The sequence below is a fragment of the Haemorhous mexicanus genome, chromosome 6 (genome assembly GCF_027477595.1).
Source record: "Haemorhous mexicanus isolate bHaeMex1 chromosome 6, bHaeMex1.pri, whole genome shotgun sequence".
NCBI classification, from domain to species: Eukaryota; Metazoa; Chordata; class Aves; order Passeriformes; family Fringillidae; genus Haemorhous; species Haemorhous mexicanus.
In genome coordinates, this window is record NC_082346.1 from 10,080,340 (window position 1) to 10,104,340 (window position 24,001).

At 43.0% G+C, this 24,001-nt stretch overlaps 1 protein-coding gene across 5 annotated transcripts in view; it reads left to right on the forward strand.

Annotated features, from left to right (window-relative positions):
- The window catches only part of ANO1 (anoctamin 1), a 70,722-nt gene that overhangs the window by 16,284 nt on the left and 30,437 nt on the right, over window positions 1-24,001 (forward strand). For 4 of the 5 annotated variants that reach the window (XM_059848417.1, XM_059848418.1, XM_059848419.1 and 1 more), the window contains exons 2-6: window positions 14,037-14,215; window positions 16,754-17,080; window positions 19,423-19,521; window positions 20,476-20,627; window positions 21,896-21,950. In XM_059848417.1, coding sequence (XP_059704400.1) covers window positions 14,037-14,215; window positions 16,754-17,080; window positions 19,423-19,521; window positions 20,476-20,627; window positions 21,896-21,950 — 812 coding nt within the window. Of the gene's footprint in view, window positions 1-13,700; window positions 13,856-14,036; window positions 14,216-16,753; window positions 17,081-19,422; window positions 19,522-20,475; window positions 20,628-21,895; window positions 21,951-24,001 lie in introns of those variants that run through there. The other variant, XM_059848421.1, reaches the window with a different exon arrangement.

Below are 24,001 nucleotides of genomic sequence, written 5' to 3' on the forward strand. Positions count from 1 at the left end.
TCTTTATGTTAATTTTTTGGTGGAGCTCATGGACCTCTTCCAGTTGTGTTCTCCATGCTCCCCAGAGGGGACTTTCATAGGAATTTTAAACTTCAGAGGCCAGGAAATGTAAATAGGAAATGTTGGGGGGAAAACACTTTTTTTTGTTAATAGCATTCCTGAATTTCCATGGTATTTTGAAGATTGTCATGTGGTTTTTGATGCCCAGCAATAGTCACATCGTGATGCTGAGAAAATCCATGTCCCATAGCTTGGCTGCAGAGAGTCAAAATAAAGTGTGCCACATGGACATTACTTCTTGAGTAAATGGATGGATTGATAGTGCTCTTGGAATGGTTCTTTCCCGCCCTGTGGTGGCTTTTGTCTTCACATATTTCATTCAGCTGCAGTCTTAGAAAAACTTTACCTGTCTTTTTAGTTGTACCTTCAGCTGTCTTTTTAGTTCTTTATTTTGTTTTAGGTAACTTTCTGGTGAAGGGTGTTACAGGAAAATATTGTACTGCTAAACGGGAGCACAAGGAAGTATGTTTAGAGAGGCTTGGAAGTCTCCAAATTTCGGTCCTTTTGCTTTGTGTTCCTCATCCTGTCACTACTAATGCTTTTGGGAACACCTTTTCAGCTTGGTCACACAGCTTAGTAGTCAGTAATGAACCAGACCTACCCATCCTGGGAAATCTTCATTAGCATCAGCAAGACAAATGTCCTGCCGAAATACCCACAGGTTTGTGCTCTCCTCCACCAGGACTGACACCTTCTGCCCTCAGTGTTGTGCCTGCTGGTGAGAGCAGGAGCTGGCAGTGTCATCTAGGCTGTGCCTGGGACTCAGATTGCACTGACTCAACAGGCACCCCAGCCAATACAGCCTGCAAACTGAATTATTAACAATGATTTCAGTCAAATTGGGCATTTGGATTTTGCTTGTGTGAAGGAGAAGTGGTTTTAAAGCCTCTTCAACATGGGAGATTTAACTGAAGAGCAGGGGTTTGGGTTTGCTCTATTTTTTATTTTAATCCGTGTTTGTGTTCTGCTCCACCATGTGTTTATTTTAAAATCTACTTGTGCATCAACACATTCTCAATCTGAAATGTAGATCTCAGACTGACATGTTTTAAATGTTTGAACTGCATCCAGTTTTTAAGTACCACAGTTATCTAAGAAGTACATCAAAGTTTCCTGCAGTGTTCATTTCTCATTATTATCTGTGCTGGAGCACTGATTGTTTTTGGGTATAATTAGTGTAAGTTCTCCTTTTGATCTCCATGTCAGATATGCTCTTATGTTTACAGAGAAGAATCTCCTCCAGGTTTACTCCTTCTAAGTTTTACTGTGTAAAACCCAAACTTCTGCCCTGATTCCACAGTTTTAGGTATTGGATCTGTGCAGTGTCAGGCCACTCAGAAGTGCTGGTTTCATTTGCTTTGGGTACGGTCACATATGGTTTGTATTTCCATCCAATTCCTCCAAAAAAAGCACCCAGAGGGGTTAATGCCAGCTCTGTTCCTCTATGCCAGCTTTGGGCTGGACATGGCAGGACAGTTGATAATAGATCTAAAATAAAGCCTGCTGATGACAGATTGCCCCACCAAAACTTTTTTGAAACTTGAACCAGTGAAGTCGGTGCCTCCCCCTTCAGCTTTTTGTGTCTGGGGAGGTTTGGATCTGATACCAGCAGCCTTAAATCTTGCATTGTTAAAGCAGACTTGTTGTTGCTTATCTTCCTGGAAAAGGATGTGCTCCCAGGACTGGAGATGAGAACCAGACAAATGCAAAATCCTCCATCTGGGCAGGGATATTTAGCCAGTTACATGGCAGCTCCTCAGAGAAGGGTCTTGGACTCAAACGAAACATAAATCCACAATATCTCTGTGTAGGGAACATGTAGTAATGCTGCTCAGGGCTGGAAAAGCCTGACCTGGCGTACTTTATCTTGTTTCAAGCATCTTTTCACAAGAAAAATGTGTAGCATACAGCCTAAAGCAACAAAAATTAAAAGAAATCCAGGGAAATATGTCTTGGAAGAAAGTAGAGGAAGAGAGGCGTCTGGCCAGTGGGGTTTGCAAAGTTCCCTTTGGGTTTCTGGATGGAGTTGTTGGTTTTGGGGCAATATTTATCATCCTTGTCCAAGTGTGAGGTGCCTTATGCTGATGCTGAATTTTGTTTGTCACTCAGAGGGAAAAGCCCATCCTGACAGGAGAGGGGAGGCAACAGTGGGAAACCCTCTGTTCACCCTCTGTGCTAGCTGCTCTCAGGAACTCCTGGGGTCACCATGTCCAAATCTTTGCTATTTCGGGCAACCACATCACAGAATCCCATTCATAAATTTCTCAAGTACCATTACAAAAATAGTTTTGTTTTACTTTATTTATATATTCTTTATCTTTTTTTTCTTTTTTTTTTTTTTTTGCCACTATTGCCCTGGCATGAACCTCTGCTTTGGAACCTCATCTCTAATGACTGCTTTTGAGTTTTTTAAATGTTAATTAATCACTTGTGCACTTTATTTGTCCTTCATTACCCTTTGTCTTCTTGACTATCCAGTGTGGGATGGGGAAAGTGAGTAATTTTTAGTTCTTTTAAAGAGGGGGTTAATTTTTAGTTCTTTTATTGTGTCCTAGGAAGAGAAGCTCCTCCCTCCATCACTGCCACATCCCCCTCTGTCGTTTTGCATCTGTTTAAATTTGAGTTCCTGTGTCTGACACCACGGGTGATGTGTGCTGCAGGCAATATCCTAGAAAAAAGGCTGCTGTTGCTTGTTCATCTTCACTGGACACACCCTAAGTAGTAATTTTCCCTTTTCTGAGTTGTTTCTCGCAGAGGGATAGTTGTACTGACACAGACTGAAGGAATCCTGAGGCACCTGCAATGCCAGATGGCACTGGCAGGTGAGAGCTCTGGAGAAGATTAGGAGCAGCCTGTCTTTGAGCAGAGCACTTCACACCGTGCTGGGAGCTCTGACGAGCTCCTAGAGGCTCTACAGTCATGACAAAGATATTTTTGTGGGTGTTCCTTGAAGCAGAGGAGCTGTGCGGTATTTGGGCACAGGGTGCACAGGCAGTGGGTGTGCAGTTTGCCCTTAAGGTGTTGGCTTCCTCTTGGCTGGACACTGCTTTCTGCAGCTCTGCTCTGAGAGCTCCTCTGCCACCAGTGGTGGCTGGAAATTCTCAACACGAAGTGTCCCCCAAAACCAAGACACTGGGATGTCAGCAGAGACAGATTTCACTTTGGCATCTAAAAATTAGGGAGAGAGCAGAACTGTCAGTAAATGGTGCAACCAATTCTATCCTTACCCAAAGCAGAAGAGCCTCCAGCTCAAGGGCAGGATGGGCAGAATTTGTAAATCTTCCAGCTGTGTGGTGTGCCCCAGTGGTGCTGGTGGATTAATGAAAGATAAAAGGCTGTCTTCACCAAGAGATCCCTTTCCCCTGCTCCCTTTTTTCCCCCAGGCACAGCAGCAGCACAGCCAGTGCCTTTGGTTGTGCTGCTACAAAGTGTTTCCATTTTTAAACAGTGCTCCAGATTGTTTATTGACGTGGATAAGTGATAGAGCATCCAAACCTCTGGGAATCACACCATGAGTTTCCCAAATAAATAGGCATAAAGGAGAGAAGCCAAACAGGATATAGGTGCTCAAAAGACTCACGATCAGCAAGAAGTGTGCCTTTCTGTCAAACCAACACAACATTGTTTTACCATGAAAAGTAGCATTTCAGACACAGATTTTTCTGCAAATGGCTGATTTTTGCTGCCTGGCTTTTTAAATCTTGTTTAAAAGGTCGTGGGCTGAGTCCTCTCTAAGAGCCTGATGTCTGATTAGCAAGGGTAAAGATGAGCAGAGAAAGCACTCGATGTTTTGTAGACTGGGGAGATCCCGATGGAGGCTGTGGGAATTGTTTCACGGCTGCACTAGGTGTGATGATATTTTTCCCACTGGAACATCATGTTCGAGGTGACAGAACAGACAGAACAGACCTGGGTCTGTAGGTATTTCCTCTGGTGGGAACTGTCACTCCAAAAGCTTTGGGCAGAGTCAGCTCATTCCTACATTGACACTTGCCCCAGTTCTCAGTACCATTGGAGCATCCAGCCTTTCACAAAAGACAGGTTTGTGCTGTACCACTGTGGGATGTTTATCAAGAAGACCTGGCTTTGTGCTCTGAAGTTTCCTTGCAGGATCTTGTTGGACTGCCTGGAGGTGTGCTATGGTGGCATTCACTGTCCTGCCTGTCCCTGGTCCCAAGGACAGGCAAAAACCAGCCTGCAAGGAGAAAAGGCATAAAGAACTCAAACTGTTGATCTGAGTTACAAATATTTCCTGAAGGAATACAGTTAAGAGATGAGAGTTTTCAGGGAAGAAGGGTTGGTTTCACCTAAATAAAGAATTGTGTTGAAGTCAGGCAAAGAAAACAAGCAGGCCCAGAAACATCACAAGTGTGTGTTGGCTCAGGGGGATGCTGTAGTGAGCTGCCCACCCCTCTGTCCATCCTTGCCCTCATGGAAAGGTGCCTTCATCCTGAATTGGGCTGGAGTCTGACAGCATGAAAACAAATATTTACCACATCAAACATCTTTTTTCCACCCTCTGCAACTGGTTCAAATATTTTAAATATTGTCTGTCCCTCAAACACAAAAAATGCAGTATCATAACAAAACACAGCATCTGCTACAGGCTGCAGACATCCAAAAGGTCAGTAAAGCAAAGGGCCCAAGGATGTTGCTGGCATTGTTATCTCAGGCAGGTTTGAAATCAATCAGAACTGCAATTCCTTTGTTTTTAAGCTAGTTGCCCTCTCTTCCTTAAATTACCAATATTGACATCATTGCTGCAGTCACAACTTTCCTTTCTCTCCACCAGCAATACATTTATTGCACGTTTAAGAGCAACCACTTCAAGATGATTTCCAAAGAGCTTGAATATTAAAAAAAACCCCAAACCTAAAATTGTAGAGGCTGTTCATGAGACTAGAAACCTAGCTGACAAAAATGTGTTTTGTAAACTGATTTAACAAACCCACCAGCACAGAGTATGTGCTATTAAAAAGCAATCAACTTTGTAAATAGCCATTTACAGCATATTTTGAACACGTTTATGGAATAACAGATACTGTCCTTTAGTGTATCCAAAACAATTACTTTCCTAAATATATTGGTAAAACACAGGGTTTTTTTCTTCATGCAGAGTATTGTTTTTCTAAGTGTTTCAGTGCTTGTAGATAAGCAATATATTAAAGTTTAATTCCATTTGATTCTGTTGTTTAGGGGTTTTTAACACAGATGGGATAAACATTTACCAGATAAATGAACAGCACATTTTCCTTTTTCAAAAAAAGAGAAGATAGAAAGTGAAATATTATTCTGCTAACCAAAACAGAAAAAAAACAACAAAATCAAAACTTATCTTAGACTTATAAACTTAATCACACTTTAGGGGAAAATAAATTCCTGTCCTAAATTCTAGGATGAAACCTTGACCCTGCATAAATAAAAAGGTTACATCCTCAATGTCTTTCTCAGGAAATATGAAAACAAATAATGTTTTCTCTCTTTCTCTCTGGGTTGATGTCAAATGCGTGCTCTTGGGAGGAGCTGCTGTTTCCTTTCTTACCCAGAATATCTTTGGGCAGCCCATCACTGACCATGTGCCTGTGATGAATTTTGGGCTCTTCCATGATGGAATAGCTGCAATCTGGGAATTTAAAGAAGATTTGGCTCCAGAAAAGATATGATGTTTGAAAATCTATAATTTCTTGTTTTGCTTGTTTGGGCCATACTTTTGTGGTGCTCAGAGGTGTTTCTTCAGTGGAGGAGGATTCATTTCTAGTAGCAAGGAGAAGTGCTGAGGGTTTGTCATGGGGAGAATGATGCCCCTCTGGTGACCCTTGTGATTGGCTGGTGCTCTTTCTGGGAGCGATTTTTCAAAGAATAATGAACAGAAAGATGGAGAGAACAGGAGAATCCTATCTCACACTTTTGGAAATAAAATACTGGACTAGAGTTGCCCTTCATTATTTCTGTTTTCATTAGTGTTTTGCATGGCCATCATAATTACAAATAAAGGTCTTCAGGTTTTTGGGGTTTTTTTTTAGGACATCTTTTTGGGTTTGCCAAGATGTCCTTGTTTATACACAGGTTGAGTACAATCATCTTTCAAAATAAGTCTGTCTTAGGTTCTTGTGATATGAACTCCTTGGGTTTGTTGTTTGTGTTTTGGGGGGAGCACTGTTAGGCACCTACACCCTGATGTAGAATTCTGCCTCTTTAAGGTCCACTCCTTTGGGATGGATTCTGAGCTCCTTGTGGAAAAGTGCTGCTGCAGAACAAACAGAACAAGTTAGGAATGAAACTGAAGTATTTGGATAGAGATTTTGGCCCAGCTGCCTGTGAGCAGCTGTGCCCTCCACGCTCTGCTTCTTTCCATTGTACAGGTGACAGCAATTTCATGGCAATTGCCTCTCCTTTGGTTTTGGGCAGGAAATGTACCAGTGTACCTTTGGATAATCCAGGTTTATTAGTAAGCCTGTCTCCTGTTACAAAACCCACAAGGCAGCCGTTTATACTTAGACTGGATCTTGACTGCTCCTTTGATACATTATTAGATAATAATTATTGTCAAAAGCTCCTTAAGGAGGAGGTTTGGTGAGCCTGGGCTCAACCCTGCTGTCCTTCTCAGCTTCCCAAACTGCAAAGAATGTCCATCCTCAGCCACTCCAAGTATGCCTTTCACCTGGGGCTGTCAAGAACCCTCACAAAGGCACTGGCCCACTCCTTCCCCTTGCTGGCCTCAAGGGAGGCTGTCTTTGCTGATCACCTTTCTGCTCCAAGAATTCAGCCATTCTGGGAATCCTAAGCAGGAATGTCCTGTTTTCCTGCAGCATCCCCAGGCATAGGGAGAGCTGCCTGGCTGGGACATGGCACCCTCACAGGTCTCAGATCTTTTCTAAAAACCAAGGAACAGAGTGCCTGCTTGCATCAACACTTCTTAGGGCTTCTGCCTCTGCTGTGCCTCAGCTTGGTTCTTTAGGACTGAGGTACACAGGGAATGGCATACCCTTGGAGAGGCAGGAGATCATTGAGCTTTTCCCATCACTGATTTGCATTCTCTTGCTCAGGGAGGGAGATTCTTCTAACTGCTGGTTGAACTTGCCCCTTTATTCTCTTGTACTGGTGTTGTTCCAAGTTCAAACTGCAGGGCCGTGAAAAAAACTTAGCTGGATATCTCCCACCCCCATCACCCCACCACATCAGCTCCACCTGCCTGGGCACACCCAAAAAATATATATAAGTAAGGTGGAGCTCTGTCCTGTAAACCCCAGCCCCAGTGACTGCCTCTCTCAGCTCAAATGTGGAAAAGCAGCTCCTGAATGTGGTGCCTGTGGCCCAAACCCTCTTTATCAGGTGAGCAAAGCCTTCCAAGGCATCCATGACTGGGTTTATGCAGCCCAAACCTCCTCCTGACTTTGCATGGAAATGTAAACACCAGTGCAAATGTCTCAAGATTAGGAGTTTAAATGGGAAAGCTGAGGGATAAAGAGCAGCTCTCCCAGTCAGCACATGTGCCATGGCCTCAGCCCCAGGCTGCAGCCCATGACTGAGATTTTTAGAGTAAAACTGGTAATTTTTGCATCCTCATTTCCATATGTTTGGTGTAAAGAGGCTTTTGTTACAGCCTGGTAAAGGAAAATACACATCATATTTTAAATGTATCTAGATTTTTTTTATATTTAGACTCTGGTGATAGTTTGGGTATCCACTGTCCCAATAAATACCAATTCTCTCACCATAATTTTCTTTTTATTTTTTTTTCTTTCATCTTACAGCTCCCATTGATAAAAACTGCCTTCCCTTGGAACATACGAAGAAAAATAATGAGAATAACCCTGCAAAACATATTTAATAGGATTAACAAAACATGGATTCAGTGGCTCTCCCATATCTGGTTTTGTTTTCACCATAACCTTGAGCAAAGTTTGAGTGCTGATCTTTGTGCAATAGCAACAGCAGCAAATAATATTTTTCTGGTGCCTGGAAGAAGAAGAGTGCTTAATTTAGGTGTATAAGAAATATGTCTGAAAACAGATTTACTTAATAGACCATTAAATAGTTGTTGGTAGTTGTGGAGAAAAAAGTGAAGTTTGTCTTGGGATGGGAAGAGGCTTTATGTGTTTTCATAAAATGTGAGATTTGACAGGGTCTAGAGAAACAGGCAGTAGTGTTACGGTAGAATTTGTATTTTCTTGTCATTTATGTGCTGTTGAAAATGCCATTTCAATCAAGATGTTCGTGATCTTTAGAGGTTTTGGGGTGGTTTTGCTCTTTGTTTTTACATTTCACAAGGCTTGTGTCAGATCAGGCTTGAGTTCAAGCCCAGGACTGCATCCTGTAAATGGGGTAAATAAATCTTTGGAAATAAAAATAGACAAGCATAAATAAAAAAATGATGTCATAGCTATGTGTCCTTCTAACCTGCTTTGAATATGTTGCTGACAATAATAGATCAATAACTTTAAAGCTGCAGACAGCCTTCCAGGAAAGCTGCAGCCCCACTCCAGAGCCCCACCATTCTCAGTAGTGAGGAACAGAGCTAAGCCAGCTGATCATCCAGACAATCCTGCCAGGAGCTGAAGTTTTTCCACCCGTGTGACTCCTAAGCACTGGACACAAAGTGTCTGAATGGGCTCTGCCCTTCAGTGCGGGTTGTCAGCATCAGGTGCATCAAGGTCACTCTGATTTGGAAGCATTTCTCCTCTGCAAAGGGAACTGTTCATGGAACCCTGGATTTATTTCACTGTTTGAGCTTTTTTTTTTTTTTTAATGGATTGGGTCATAACATCATACTTGATTCATTGAGGTAATAACCAGCACAGATGTAGGCTACAAGTTTTAAAATAAATGGAAAAGCAAAGGAGATGGGTGAGTTCCAAAGTGTCCTACTTAGAGAAGGTGGAAGAGGAAGGGTTCACCTTTTTGCAGATGGAAGGGCAGGAGGTATCAACATCCCTGCATCTCTGAAAGGATGGACAGGAGGTCTCAACATCCTTGCATCTCTGAAAGGATGGACAGGAGGTATCAACATCCCTGAAAGGATGGACAGGAGGTGTCAACATTAAGTTTGCCCCAGGGGAGGTGGGCTCCCTTTTCCTGCCGGGCCAGTGGGTGGTACCAGGGAAAGCTGCTGCCTCTCCACCAGCAACAGAGCTTGGGGCAACATCTGGCTGCTCACATCTGGAGGGGCGAGGGGGAATTTACATCCAGTTGTCCCTGATGCGGAGGTAATGAGCGCCCGATGTCAGCACTTTGAGCAGAGCAGAATTCGGGACGTGTGCGGGTGTTCACGGGCGAGCACGGCAGCTCTGTTGGTCCGGGGCCAGTGCCTCGTAAACAGGTGTCAGCATCCCAAAAAAAGAACTGCCCTTCCTGCCAGCAGCGGGTATCCTCGCTGGCATTCCAGCCTGCTGGCTGGCATTCCCGGGAACGGCTCCCCGGGCCGCAGGGCTGACCCGCGGGTCGGAGCGAGCCCGGCTGGGCTGGGCTGGGCTGGGCTGGGCTGGGCTGGGCTGGGCTGGGCTGGGCTGGGCTGGGCTGGCACTCTGAGCCTGCTGGCCCGGCCTCGCTCTTCCAGGGCTTTGGCCTCCAGACCTGCCAGCCTTGGAGCGTATCAGCAGGTGGGGGAAGGAAAAGGGGAAAGATAGAAGAGTCGCTTGTGAGAACTATGTTTTTTTCTTCTTAGGATTAACCTCTGACTTGGAATTTGGGAGATACAGGCGGTGGAGAGCTGGTTGAGGACGTGCGGAAGGAGGATCCTGCTGCTAGGGGGCAATATGTAGCAAGCAAAACCCCTCTAAGGGAGTTTTATCTCAATATCTTTTCTTCAAGAAAAGAGCTTAAATCCAAAAGTTATCCAATGAATTGCACAAGCTAACATTTTTTTTCCATAGAAAGAGTATACTATAAACAAATATTCAACATTTGCTTCTAGGTTGTGTTTGTTTCTTTTACCATATGTATATATGTGTGTGCGTGACTTTCTTAATATGCTTCCTTGTTACCTCCATGATTCTTAATTTTTCATTCTGAATTCTATCATAGTTTATATAAAGCAAAAAGATAAGGACGTGGACATTTAAAAGCCTTGAATCACATGGTCTTGTAACTCTCCTGCAGCTTTCCCTTTTTAACTCGGAGGTCTTTGTGACTTTTTTTTGTCCTACCACTTTCTTAAACATAGTCTCTAAAAGTGAAAGCAAGAGGAGACCAGGAAAAAAAGAAAAAGAAAACAAGGAAAGGCAGTTTCAGTGACACTACTGGTTTCAGGTGGAGCAAGAAAATGTTGTTCATTTGTTTAGATGTACCCATGTTGACTTGATGATGCTTATTTTAGAACTAGTGCAGGGTATTTCTTTAAGAGCTGCATTGTGTGAATGCAGTCTTTAAATTCATTTTAATGACAAAAATACTTTTTGACAGGGAATATTCAGTGGCTGTGCATGGTTATGACTATAATGGTAATGGTTGATTGAATCATGGAGGAAATACATTGGTTTCTACAACAGGTTTTTGGTCCTGGTTCACCTGGCCATCAGCATTCAGTGAAGAAGCATTGTCTGAATGAGGAAAGGTTACAGCACAGTGTGCCAAATTTCAGTGGTGGCAAAATGATCATTAATTATTTAGTGTTAATTTTTGCAAGATGAGTTTGGGAATTTTAACAGCTGTGACTGAAATTTGAACAGAGGAGGAAGTGGTTTCAAGTTTGAGGGTTTTTTTATTAGTTCAGTCTTTTTTCCTGTATGGTTCAGAGTGAGAAACTCAAGCATGGTTTTGACTCCGTGCCCCAGAATATTAGGGGACTTCTGCTGACTCAGAATCCATGGGGTTTTGGAATTGGTTTTATGGCTGTCTTGAAATACTTTGAGTGCGTCTTCAAGCCTTTGTTGTAGTGTTTTCTGCTTAATAAATAGAAGAGAGTGGGTTAGTCAGCATTAGAAGGCAGCAAAGCCAGCAGTCTTCATAATGCTCACCTCTTTCAGCTCCCAACAAAGAGATTACAATGTCAGGCTAGCTGAATTAGGACATTATTTTTCTTTTTACTCCTCACCTTTCCTCTTCTATCTTGCCATAAATAATTCTGAACATGAATTTATTTTGATATTAAATTATCGTCCTTGTTTAATTTGATTAACATAAAATATTCATGGTTTTAAGTCTTTGAAGTGCTCTACTCCATGTAAAAAAACAAAAGAGGTTTTGTGTTCTGCAACAGAAGGCTTTGACCTCTGCCAGATCAGCACAAGTGAACTGCTTGTAATCCCTGGGTGTTTGTAATTACCAAAGTGGTTTGGATGGCTTTACTTCGGATTAAATCCTGACATCATCCTTAAGTGCAGAAATCAAACTTGTTGTAATTAAAATTATATCAAGAAAGCTCTCACAGTTCACATATTTTCCAGTAGTCATAATAAACCAAAATTCTATGATTCATTGCCTATCTCAAGCACTTGTTCTTTCCAATATTGCCAGGATACTGATGTGTAAACAGGAATGTAAATATCTCCTTGTGTCGGGGGAATTGTTTGGGCTTGCACAATGGTGCTGAATCATCTGAGCAGGTCTCCTTGCTCCGTGCTGGGGCTTAACAAACTCTGCTTGGAAGTGTAGCTTCAGAGCACAGGGAGGTCGTTTGGGCTCAATGAAGCTTGTGATTTTCTGCTCTGAGCCTATTCTGTCTCGGTGGTGATTCCTAAACTGGCACTTTTCCGTTCACAGCTCCATTATTCAGATTCACAGTCAGTAAAAGGTGCTTCTCTTCTAATACCTTCTACAAAATTCTGACATAACTGGGTTCTACTTAGTACACGTGTGAAAAGGAGGGAAGAGAGGACTTTTACTGCACTTAATCCACTGCTTTTACAAAGTTGTTTCCAGCATCCTTCCAGATAAATACACAGGTTTTTGCAGTTATGAAGTTCCAAAAGTTGTATTGTTTTATGAGTATTTTGCAGCCACAGAATAAAGGCTTGAGTACACAGGATTCTGCAGCTGCCCACACTTGTTTCAATTCCCATTGTTCAGGGAGCCTGCCCATATATGCCTGTGAGTGTTGGGAAAGAGAGACCATGCACATGTAGGGAATGGATACAAACATTCCAGCTGCTCCCATAAGCCAGCAGACTTCTGGATCTCTAGATTACCCCCCCAAAAAAGCTCCTTGAGATGTTACAACTTGCTGTTCAAGTAGCTCTCTGGGTTTGGTGATGCTGCCCTGAGATGTCACGAGTGGTGTCTGCTCTGGGACAGCTGTTGGGGAGTGTTAGACAAGAGCCAGGTCTGCAGAGGTGTGGGTGTTACAGGCTGTGCACATGAATATGCAGAGGGTGATTTCTGCCCAGGTGTTGTGATGATGTTAATGAGCACTGGTGTTCCTGGGAAAGCAGCTTGGGGAGCAGATTGCCCAGAACTGAAATTAACATCATGGTGTTGGCAAGCTCCAGAGGAGCACAACTGCGAATTCCACAGAAGCACGGCTTTCATAACAGTAATGTTTACCTTGCTCTGATCAGCTCAGGACAGGTGCCAAGGCTTTGGTTGCGTCCTCCTCCTCTGGCTGTTGCAGGCTGTTGTCCTTGCTGGCTCCTGCCTTGTTCCCAGGAAGAGCCTGATCAGAAGTGTAGTGATTATTGCAGTGCCTTCCCAACATTCAGATTAGGCCAGGTGGGGTCAAGATCTGACCTTCTCCAGGGATGGATGGAGATTTATAGCTTCATTGGTTCCTTCCTCACTGTGTGATCACTCTTGTTAGAGAATTGAGATTTTTTTTTTAATGTTTGGTTATAATTTCCCTTGTTGCAACTTGTGTCTGTAGCCTCTCACCCTTTTCTCATTCTTCACCTGTGAGAAGAATCTGGCTCTGCTGTGTCTGTACCTGCTCAGTTGGTAGCAGAAGGCAGGAATGTGACCCCCATCATTTGCCTTCTCTCCTTTGGGCTGCATAAGTGGGGAACTTTTTTTGGGTTTCCATTTTTCCAGCCTGTTAAGACCCCTTGAAGTGGCAGCCTGACCCTCCAGCTAATCAATCCTGCTCCTCAGTTTCACATCATCTGCAAATTTTCTGGGGGTGGAGATATTCTTTGTCTCTTCCCTCAACATTATCCCTGAAGTTCAACAAGACCCAGACAGGGTAATTCCATTCCATGTTTTTTGTTGTTTGGGAAAGCTAATTTAGTATCCATAAATTCTACAATTCTTGCTTTATCTTAACTCTTTAGACAAGCAAGCCCTCCTCCTATGTGGTTTCAAAAAAAAAAAAAAAAAAAGGTACAATGCTGTAGTATTTTATTTCACTGTCAAAATTAATAAAATCTTGGAACACTGCCTTCTGTTACTTGCATAAGTGCCCATATGCAAACACCAGTTTGCATTCTGTAACTATCTGGTTGCTCAGTTTGTAGTGAAATGTTTATTTAAAATCCTTTAGCCTATCTATATACTTAAACAGGAAATGGAAACAGTTCTGATGACTTCATCAGAAGCAGGTTGAGACTGAGAAACCCCCAGATTTTCAAGACTATTTAAATAAGAGTGGTTCAGTAAATCAGATGCAGGATGTAGGTACTTGAGGGAAAACCCTTGACTTAGTTTTTTATCATTAACAAGTTAAAGGAGGAAACGCCTCCTGAAAAGGGAAAGGCACCATGGCACCTATCCTCACCAGCAGTTTTTCCCTTCCCCCCCACCCCCTTTTTCCTTCTCTTGCCAAGAAATACAATCATTCCATGAGCCCACAGAGTAAAAACCTCCTGAGGCACCCGTGCAGGATAAAAGTTAACTGAGCTCTTTTCCTCTGGAGGAGGAGGACACCCAGGTAGGGCTGAAGAGGGCTGAGGAAAGCTGAGAAGGGAGGAAAGGAGAAGGGGTGGGAGCCCTGTCCAAGGGCTCATTGGCAGGAGAGGGCAGGAACAGGATACGTTTCAGCTTTTGGGTGGCTCTGGGAGGAGCAAGTGGAGATTAAAGTGTCATGATAAAATTGTTCCCTTCCTTCTCAGACGCAGACAGCGAGTTTCATGGGGTGGATTTTCTGCCAGAAGATCTCAGTGAAGCTCCAGAGGAGACAGGAATGAGGATGAACAAGAAGTACTCCTGTCTGCCTGCTGAGGAGAAGGGCATCCACATCATCAACATCCGAGCCATCGAGGATATCGGCTACGACCAGCATGAGAGCACAGTGAGTAGCCACGGCCTGCTGGGTCACCACAGGCTCTCTGCCCCTCAGCTTGTTGCTCATCCTTTCCACTCCCAGGATGCTCTGAAATCCCCTCCCTCCATTTTCCCAAGGTGCTGGGAAGGATTGCCACCACGCACAGCCCGTGCTGCTGTGGTGTTCTTGGGTGTGTGAGAAAGGGAAGCTGGTTTAATCTGTAGCATAAAAAGGGGCTGACTCTTCTCAGGGTAAGAAATCTGGCAAAAAGGCTGTCCCAACCTTTACATCTTCTTGCCAGTGCAGAGAAGAACAGAAGAGAATGTCTAAAATTTCACGCAAAAGGCATTGTTAACATAGAAAACATTAAACTGGTCTTCTCCAGCACACAACAGAAATTAGATTTCCAGAGTCATTAATTGCTCCTCAGTTAAATTCTTTAACACAGATTTTAAAGGAAGTTAGGAATATGAATACCCGGCATGATTATGACTTGGTTATGTAATTTGAACATATAAAGAAGTTTATTAAGGTGGAGTGGGCTATACAACAGATTCACTGGGGAAAGAGGTACCAGAAAAAGCAACATGGGATTTATTGTGCTTGTGCTTAAAATTAGGATGGAGCATGGAGGAATGGTTCTGTCAGGGTGTTAAAATCCTCCTGCTGTGGTGAAACTGAAATGTCTTTTCTCTGTCTCATTCACAGCTGAAGAGACATGAGTTTTACATGGTCTAAGTCAATGCAACTCAATTTAAGCACAGCAGCACTGCAAGGGAATATCTGGCCCATGAGTATCTTTCAGCATTTATACCCCATCCTTAAAATAGTCTGACCATGAATTTCTTTAAAACAGAACCAAGTTTTTTGGCTGCTTCCTGTTTGCTGTGGGATATAGCTGTTCTCACATATAAGTGAATTTCTTGAGGCTTTAGCAGCCATAGTGATGGCTCAGCCCGGTTTTTCAGAAACTGCTGTTTAATTAATTAGTAAGATCAACACATTTTTAAAAATAAATTAAACACAATCCAGTTAGTTGCCATTTGTTAATATTTTGTTTCTGTAGATATTTGCATAAGTGAGTCGCCTGCCACAAGCAGACTGTCAGCTTGCTTTAAAAAAAAAGTTCTGAATTCACAGGTGCATGCCATTAGTCATAAAGCAATTGAAAAGTAATAGGTATTAATGGTCTTTTATATCAAAATTATGCTTATAAACTAAATGAGAATATCTAGCTAGGGCATAAACATTAACATTAACAGAATGCCCTGAAGAGTTTGACATGGCTAAATAACCTCCTCTGCTTTCATGGAATAAGGAATAAAGGCAAGAGGAAATGAGTGAACTCCATGGTGGTTCCAAATGCTGTATTATTTTATTATATATTTATTAACTTGGTGTAAAAGGTTTAGGTTAAATGGGAAAGAAGGATGACATCCTAAATAGCAAAGGCTATCTAAAATAACTTAGATTTAGTGTTTTATGGAATAAGCAGGTGCGCACATCCCAAATAGATTTTAGCATTTTGCAACTGATGACCAATTGCTCTCTTTTGGAGCACAATTCCTTTTCCCTCCATGGAGGGTGGACATTCTTCTATGAACTTAGAAGCCAGAAAAGCTCTCTGGTCACTGAAAAGCCATTTCTGTGTTGGGTATTTTTTGTGAAAACAAGTGCCAGTTGCTAGTGAATTTTCTTACTTTTTTTTTTTTTTTTAATATTATGTGAATCTCCAAGGGTAGAATTGTGAGTTATGCATGAGAACTGTTATAAAAGTAGAAACAAATTAGTTGTTAGTACCTTTTGTTTATTTATTTGTTTGTTTCTACAGTTGCCCTGTGCAGTTTTCAGATAAAGGCTTGGAAATTAAATTGTGTTTTGAGTTGTGCATTTCATGTATCTTGCAAGACTTACCCAGCATTAACCCGGGCTGGGAATAAAGCCATTGCCACCATCAGATTGCATAGTGACATAGGTTTTATAAGTGGGAAAGAGAAGTGGTGAACTCAATAAGCAGTGACCCCACTTCCCTGGCTACTTTCCATGGCGTTTTTGGCTGTGCCTCAGGAGCAGCTGGCTCCCTTCAGTCTGTATCTAAGAAGATCTCTTTCTCAGATGATATGGACTTGCAATGATAGATAAGAGAAGTGAGAAATGTTTCCACACGGTATTAATCTATTTGTCAGAATTGCAGCATTGCAGATGTCATGGGTGGAAAAGGACAGACAATCTTAGCAGCGATTAACCCCCAAAGGAGAAGACCAAACCCAGCTAGTAGCTGACTTATGAACCAGTGTGCTGGTGATTAGATTAAGCCCCAGTCATGCAATCTATTTATTTCTGGCCAATAAAACCCCAGCTGGCTATCAGTAAAATTAAAGGTGTTAACTTGCAAAAATTTTTGGAGTAAGTAGCATGGGGGGACTCCTCCCATCTGCTGGCTGTCTGGAGAGAGGGCATCGCGTGCTCCAGGCAAAAGGAGCCTTGAGAGGAGAGGATGGTCTGTCTGGTGCTTTGTTGGGCTGTGCATTCATTATTCTTCTCTCTCCTTCTCTCCACACACAGTTATTAAATTCCCTATCAAAAAACCCAGATGCTGACTGCAAATATGGGCTGTACTTCAGAGATGGCATGAGGAAGGTGGACTACATCCTGGTTTACCACTACAAGAAGTCCTCTGCCGGGAGGACTCTGGCCAGGAGACCTCAGCAGAATGATGCCAGTGTCCGAAGCAGCAGGCAGGACCAGCCACTCCCTGGGAAGGGAGTGCAGCTGGAGATGGGGGACAGTGAGCCTCACATGGATTACCACGAGGACGACAAGAGGTTCCGCAGGGAGGAGTACGAGGGGAACCTCGTGGAGGCTGGGCTGGAGCTGGAACGCGATGAAGATGTAAGGATCTGTTTAGAAGGGTTACAGAGGGTGACTGGTGGCCAGGTCCTGGGGGATGCTGAGCTGTCCCTGTGAGCCTGGCTCTGATCAAGGTTGCACAAGCTCAGCTCTTGCAGGATTTGATTGCAGTTCTGGCAGTCAGTGCCATCCTGACCCACTGATTTAGCTGGCTGTACAGGAGTGTGCCATGGTGTTGTAAATGCCCTGATGAGGTGAAGCTTCCTGACTTTTCTTGGCCAGGATTTGTGGCACACGCACCGTTGCAACATGGCTGTGCTGTGCTGTCTGGAAGTGAGGCTTAAACTGCTCTGAACACTAATCCCAGTTTGGTGGGCTTACAGTATGCAGTAGTTTGGATCCTCTGGTAATTCCAGCTATGAGGGGAGAAAAAAAAATCAGATACAGGCAGTGTCATCTTTATTCCTCAATATAGGCTGGAGGAAAATTAAATTAGTTCGGGAGGCTCTGGTCCACGCTCCTGCTGGAGCACATGGGTCTGTGTTACAGTTTGCTCTTTCCATTCTTAGACACGAACAGTACAGCTTGTAACATCTTCCACCTGCACCCCGAAAACAGGATATTCTATTAAAAGCCCATTAGACTGTGTAAAAAAATGATGTATGTGAAGTGCTGCCAGTGTGTGATTAGTAGAAATAGACACAGCAGTATTAATTTCAAAGAAAGCTGCTACAATTATCTGACCCAACCAATGTGCCCCAGACTCCTGAGAGAGGGTAAGCATTTATGCTGGTTTTATTTACAGGATCTAAAAGTTGAGATCAACATTTCAACCTGGGAAGAGACTGCAAAAAAATAAATCTGTCACCTATTACTCACAAATTACAGACATTTATGTCTTTTAGGTATTATGTATATGTAATATATATACTTAACATGGTTCAATGCAAGAAAAGCCCAAAACCTTTCCCCTCTCTGTCTAACAGTGAAAATCAGACTTGCTTTCTGTCCAGCTTGCAGGTTCCTGTAGCACAGAGGGAGCTTGCCTGTGCCAAGTCATGGATATTGAAATCCTTTGCCAGATGGGAGGTGCCACCTATGACATGTAATAGGATTTCAAATGATGCAGAAGGGCTCAGGGGTCAAGACAGGACACAGTAAAAGAGAGAGAACCCTGTCCTTTCAGTGCAAAACACCAAACCACATGAGATGAAAGTGTAGAGATGAAAGCAAAATGTGGGGATTTACATCAGCTTCCACAGCCAGCACATCCATGTAGGGGGAAAGATCTGCAATCACTTGGGCCTGACAAGCCACAAAGCTGCATTCCAAAAGAGCAAAGGCTTCTTAAGCAGATGGTGTTTCAATAAACCTCTTAAGCTCTCTTCAATGAAATGGCTGGATGGTCACACACAAAGAGCTGTGGTCAGTGGTTCGATGTCCACAAATAATTGATTAAAACAAGGCCAGGTTGGACAGGGCTTGGGGCAGCCTGGCCTGTCCATGGCAGGAGTGATGGAACTAAATGACCCCTGAGCTCCCTTCCAACCCAAACCAGTCCATGGTCCTCTGAGTAACCAGTTCCTAGAAAGCCAGTGAGAACACAGCTGTGTGAAAGCTAGTTATTGTAATAACTGAGTTGGTGCAGCAGCAGGGTTAGAAAGATTAATTGAAGTTCATTTCTCTTCTGTTTGCTGAATGCCTCCTAGTTGGGTATCATTTGTCCGGTGTCTTTGGAATGGCTGCTCCAGGGGGAGCAAACATGAGTGTATGTGGGAGTGCCAGGGGCAAACGTCCATGTCAAGCCCTCTAGAACACAGCTCAGAGAATTACTGGGCTGCAGGCAAACCACTAATATTGCCATTAACTTCTGTCGTCCTTTTGCTTTGTTTTGTGGAGTTCTTCCTACTGGTTTTCCTAACTATGATGCTTTAATGGAGATACTCACTTTTGATTCTGAGGCTGCTCCTCTGAGGTGTGAGCAGCAGGGACTCTCTCAGCCCCAGCAATTACAACACACTCACCAAATCACACCATTTTGGCTGGATGCCTCTGCTTCAAATTTAACTGGCTCAGCCTATATTTGTGTCCACAGTCATTAGCTTATATTTCCCAAACAGTTTTTATCTGTTTAACCTTGTGGTAATTGCTCTGGGAGACAATAGCATTTTTTGAGTCATGTTCTGTAGCAGCTCAGCACAGTGAGGTGTTCAGTGTTTGTCCTGTTGTTAGAAACCAACTCTCTCAAATAAATGAGATTTATCATGTTGGCCCCAATGGACTGTTTGTTCCTTAAATATGTATGAATCACAAGGGGTAATGTATTTAATTTCCTCTCATCAGTAACATTTTCCCCTGCCTTTTTTTTCTTTTTTTTTTTTAAGACCAAAATCCATGGGATTGGATTTGTAAAAATACATGCACCATGGAATGTATTGTGTCGAGAGGCAGAATTCCTTAAGCTCAAGATGCCCACAAAAAAGGTGAGTCTTGATTTTCTTGTTTTCCTCATGAAGGCATAGTTTAAACATATGTTCCTCTCAGAGCATCTTATAAATGCAGACTTCTCTTTCCACGAGCATTTTCAAAGCAATTAACTGAAGTGCACCAGAAATGAAAGTCACAAATGTACTTGCTTGGGGCAGCAGAGGGAAAAAGTGGAGGGAAGAATGGAAATTAAGACTTTCTGGCTGGTACCACTGTCTGTACATGATGAGAGTGATTTCATCCTCAGTGTGTTTTAAAATAAGAGGTTTCAGTTGATGGTGAAACTTCTGTGTGACTTTTGGACATTTTTTTTCTCACTTGAAGACTGCTAAAACTGAACACAAGGCTAGGAATTTGTCTTGCTGGGTTTAGTGACTATTCATACACGTTTGCAGGAGCTGGGGCCGCTCAACCACAAAATAAATTACCTTTCAGAATATTTGAAATATCATTAAAGGAATGACAGTGTATTTTCATCAATTCTAAATCACCTGGGATAGATAGATAGCTACCTGCTCAATGAGCACAGCTCAGAGATGGATTAATATTTAAACACAGACTAAGTGCAGGTCCCAGACTGCACAAAGAAGTCCATAATGGAGCCAGAGACAGTCTCCAAGCCCAGCATCATTTATTACAACACTAAAACCACACTTTTGGTTTGGATTTCATATTAATCCCCATTATTGCCTCACTTACCAGGGATTTTAATCAGAAGCACAATTATATTAAAGAGTCTTTTGTGATCCTGTGGTTCCCTAACCCTTGGTTTGACTTTCCCATCCCTTTCTTTCTGGATGATTTCAAGAATGTAAACTTCACTCCTCGATAGTTTGTTGTGATATATTTATCTAATTGCTGGTTGATTCCTCGCAGTTCACTCTGACCTATGGATAACCAAAAAACAGTGAAGTTTCACTGTTTGGGTTTTTTTGTCTTTGCCCCCTCAGATGTATCAGATCAACCAGACCCATGGCCTCCTGAAAAAGATTAATTCAGTGATTCAAAAAATAACGGAGCCCATCCAGCCCAAAGTAGCAGAGCACAAACCTCAGACGGTGAAGCGCCTCTCCTACCCCTTCTCCAGAGAGAAGCAGCACTTGTGAGTGAAAGCCTTCCCTGAATATCCACAGGTTCCAGCCTCTCTAACAGCAGCTCAGGCACCAGAGAGTGAATGGGAGCATGAGCACCAGAACTTTGGTGGGCATTGCAGTAAACAATATTTCCATTTTGCAGTAAATTTACTTTTTGGGGGATTTTTTTGGCTCACTGTAGAGGAATGAATCTCTGCAGAGAAATCTCTGTGTGTTTTAGCTGCTGTTGTGGCACATAATGTGCAGCTGTATAACTGTACACTTCACCTGTTAGGCTGTCAAAAGGGGATTTTTAATGTGATTTATAACAGTCTCTTCTCCACATTAAATAAAATGCTCAGTAAAACTTGTAGCCAGAGATGTGGGTTGATAAATTTCAGAATAAATTAATATATCTGGTGTGGGCAGCTGATACAGGTAGTGCCAACCAGACCTTGCCTTTGAAGTGCTGTGGAGTCAGAGATGGCTTTGCCATCAATCCCAGATCAGCAAGAACAGCTGTAAATGTGGGTGAAGGGAAAAAAATCACGAGGTAGAGCCCAGCCAAAGCTTCTCCTGCCCTGGATTGCTCTGCTGCTGCTCTTCCCTGGCCAGCATCCCAGAGGAGTCACTTTGAAGGCTGTGTTTATGGATGTGCCAGCTGGAACAAACAGCAGTCCTAGGGCAGGATCTCTTCCCTGCACCCCCAGGGCTTTGAGTGTTTCATCCAGAGATACAGAGCACTGATGGGCTCGGGCCAGGCAGTGTGTGTGACATCTTGGCCTGTCCTTGGGCTTGCAGGAAATGTCTTTGTGTGTTGGCTGCGTGTAGGGCATTCCTGGAGGTTCAGGGAAGGTCCAGAATATGCTCTTGAGGGTAGACATGGATGGACCTCAAGCTGTTTGCAGGTGGCTTTTCCAGGAACAGCACCTGTGTCTCTGCTGGATGAGGAAGGAAACAGAGGCCTCACAGGGAAAATTAAAGATTAGGAGGGGAAATTCAAGGCTAGCAGTGGTCAGGGATTCAACTTAAATGAACGTCAACACTCTCTTTTGTTCTGAAAAACCTATAGAGACATAAAACCAGTGAAATGTATAAGCAGCCTCTTTAAATTGTGGAATTGTGGGAGTTGGGTTGGACTTGCTTTTTAACAGGGTTTCCACAAGCTATTCTTTAATTTAAGCCCTGAGATATCCCCAGGAGAAATGAAAATATTGAAGGGGTCAACAAGAACAGGAAATTACTGAATTTTTTTTTTTTTTTTGACCTAATGGGCTTCCTTCTAATCTTTTAACAGATTTGATTTGTCTGACAAAGATTCCTTCTTCGACAGTAAAACCAGAAGCACTATAGTAAGTACTGCCTATAAATAATTTATGGTGGATATTGCCTCAGTTGTGGTGTTAACAGCTTAAGTGCAATGCCTGTTCAAGTTTATCTTTCTTAACCAAATGCCAAGGATCTCCTGTGCCATCAGGTGCTGAAGTGATTCCAGATTTAGTGCTGAGTAGTGTTTGATGCCAACACGTTGCTGCCTTTTGGAAAATAATTTGGATCTTCTTTCTAGTTCATGGGTAATTTTCTTAGTAGAGATATCACCAGCTGGGAATGTTTAGATTTTACCACTCATTCTGCCCACCAGCTGTCTGCACCCACGAGAGGTTTAACTTTTTGTGACTATACATTGTTCTTTTTGCAAAATGCCGCTAAATACCCTGAGACAAATTCCAATGAAACAGCCAGGTATTTACAGGGAATATTATTTGTAGTTTTGAGGGGGGGAAAATTCTCTGTAATGGTGGTATTGAAAGTGTTGAGGTTGATGGCTTTTATCTGACTTACAAAACACAAAATAGAGCTGGAGAAGAAGGCATAGCCTCATTTATAGCCACCAAAGGAGGAATTGAAAGGCCAGCTCGTGTGACATCCAGGGCAGCTGGAAGGGGCCATGCCAAGCAGCCCTGGCCGCAGCACATTTCAGAGGATAACAGGGACTCTTTGCTCCATTCCACTGCTCCTAACTGGTGCCTTGGAATGTGACTGCCAGCATGCTTTTATCTTATATTTAACTTCAGCCTTTTGGGATGCCAAGTGGTTTCCAAAAGAGCTTATATCCCAGTCATAGCTGCCTTTCATTGCTGTGGTGATAAGGGGTGTAAGATATCCAACTTCCCTTTCCTGCTCTGAAATCCCAGCTTATTCCACAGTGTAGTTCCCCACCAGCCTGAAGAGCAGGAGTTTAATGTGAGCACTGGTTATGGGGTGAGGTGAGCTGGACAAGGGGAGGCAGATGCAGGAGCACAGAAATGGGGAAGAAAAAGACAAATATTGATTTGGTTTATTTGCAAATAAAGCATTTAACTTGAGATTGGGGGAGGAGGGGGGAAGCCTGGCTTTTGTTTGTAGGCTTTTTTTATATGTCCAGATGTATAGGGAAAAAATCTTATAAGTGCAAAGAACTCAACAAATGAAGAGTTCAAATTGATGACAGGCTGAGGAAGGCAGCAAGACAAAATGGCTCCATGGAACAAGAGAGTGAGCAAGACTTACTGGAAAATGGACTGAAGCAGGAGCTCAGAGCAGAGGCTGAGAGGAAAAGGAGGGACAAGGGTTTTTTAAACAACTGAAGGAACACTGGGCATATAAGAATAATGCTGGTGCTGTGCTGCTTTGTGAGAAATCCCTGCAAATCACCCAGTAATGAAGAACATATTGAATGTTTCCCAACATCATTTTATTCTGTGTGCATTGCTGTTTGTATTCTTCTTTCTTAAAGTTCTCCCCTGCCTTTCTCAAATGTATTTTTGAACCACAGTGCAAATATTGACCCTTCCACCTACTGCAAAATGAACAGGAATCTAGTCACTACCCATGAGTCTTTGATGAATAGAAACTAAGCCAAAGACCTTTTAGTTATTAAAAAAGAAAATAAAATAAATGTATTATATAACTGGAAATCTCTCTGTGACAGCCCTTTAATTCACTGGGGTTACAAGACGACAGACTTGTATGTAGACTTGGGATGAGCTGTGGGACTTGCCCCGGATGCCCTCACTTGCTTCCTCCAGTGAATTGGGCAAGAGTCAAGTTAGCACACAGATTAAGGAGCTGGGAAACTGTCCCCAGCTCTACTGACAGGCCAGGCAGTGGGCAGGAGGTGCCTTTGCTCCAGGTTTCCCTGTGCTGCCTTCTCACCCTGCCAGAGAGTATTGCTGCACAGGAATGGCCAAAAGCTGATCCTCGTGGGCTGCCTGCTGAGCTGTGCAAAGGTTACTCAACAATAAGGGCAATAAATCCCAAAATAAATACATCTGTTTTGCCACTGAGGTCAGGCAGGCTCAGAGATGTTAAGGTCAGCCTGTGTTAGTCCAGTTTGATAAACAGCTGCGTGCTGTGTACACGT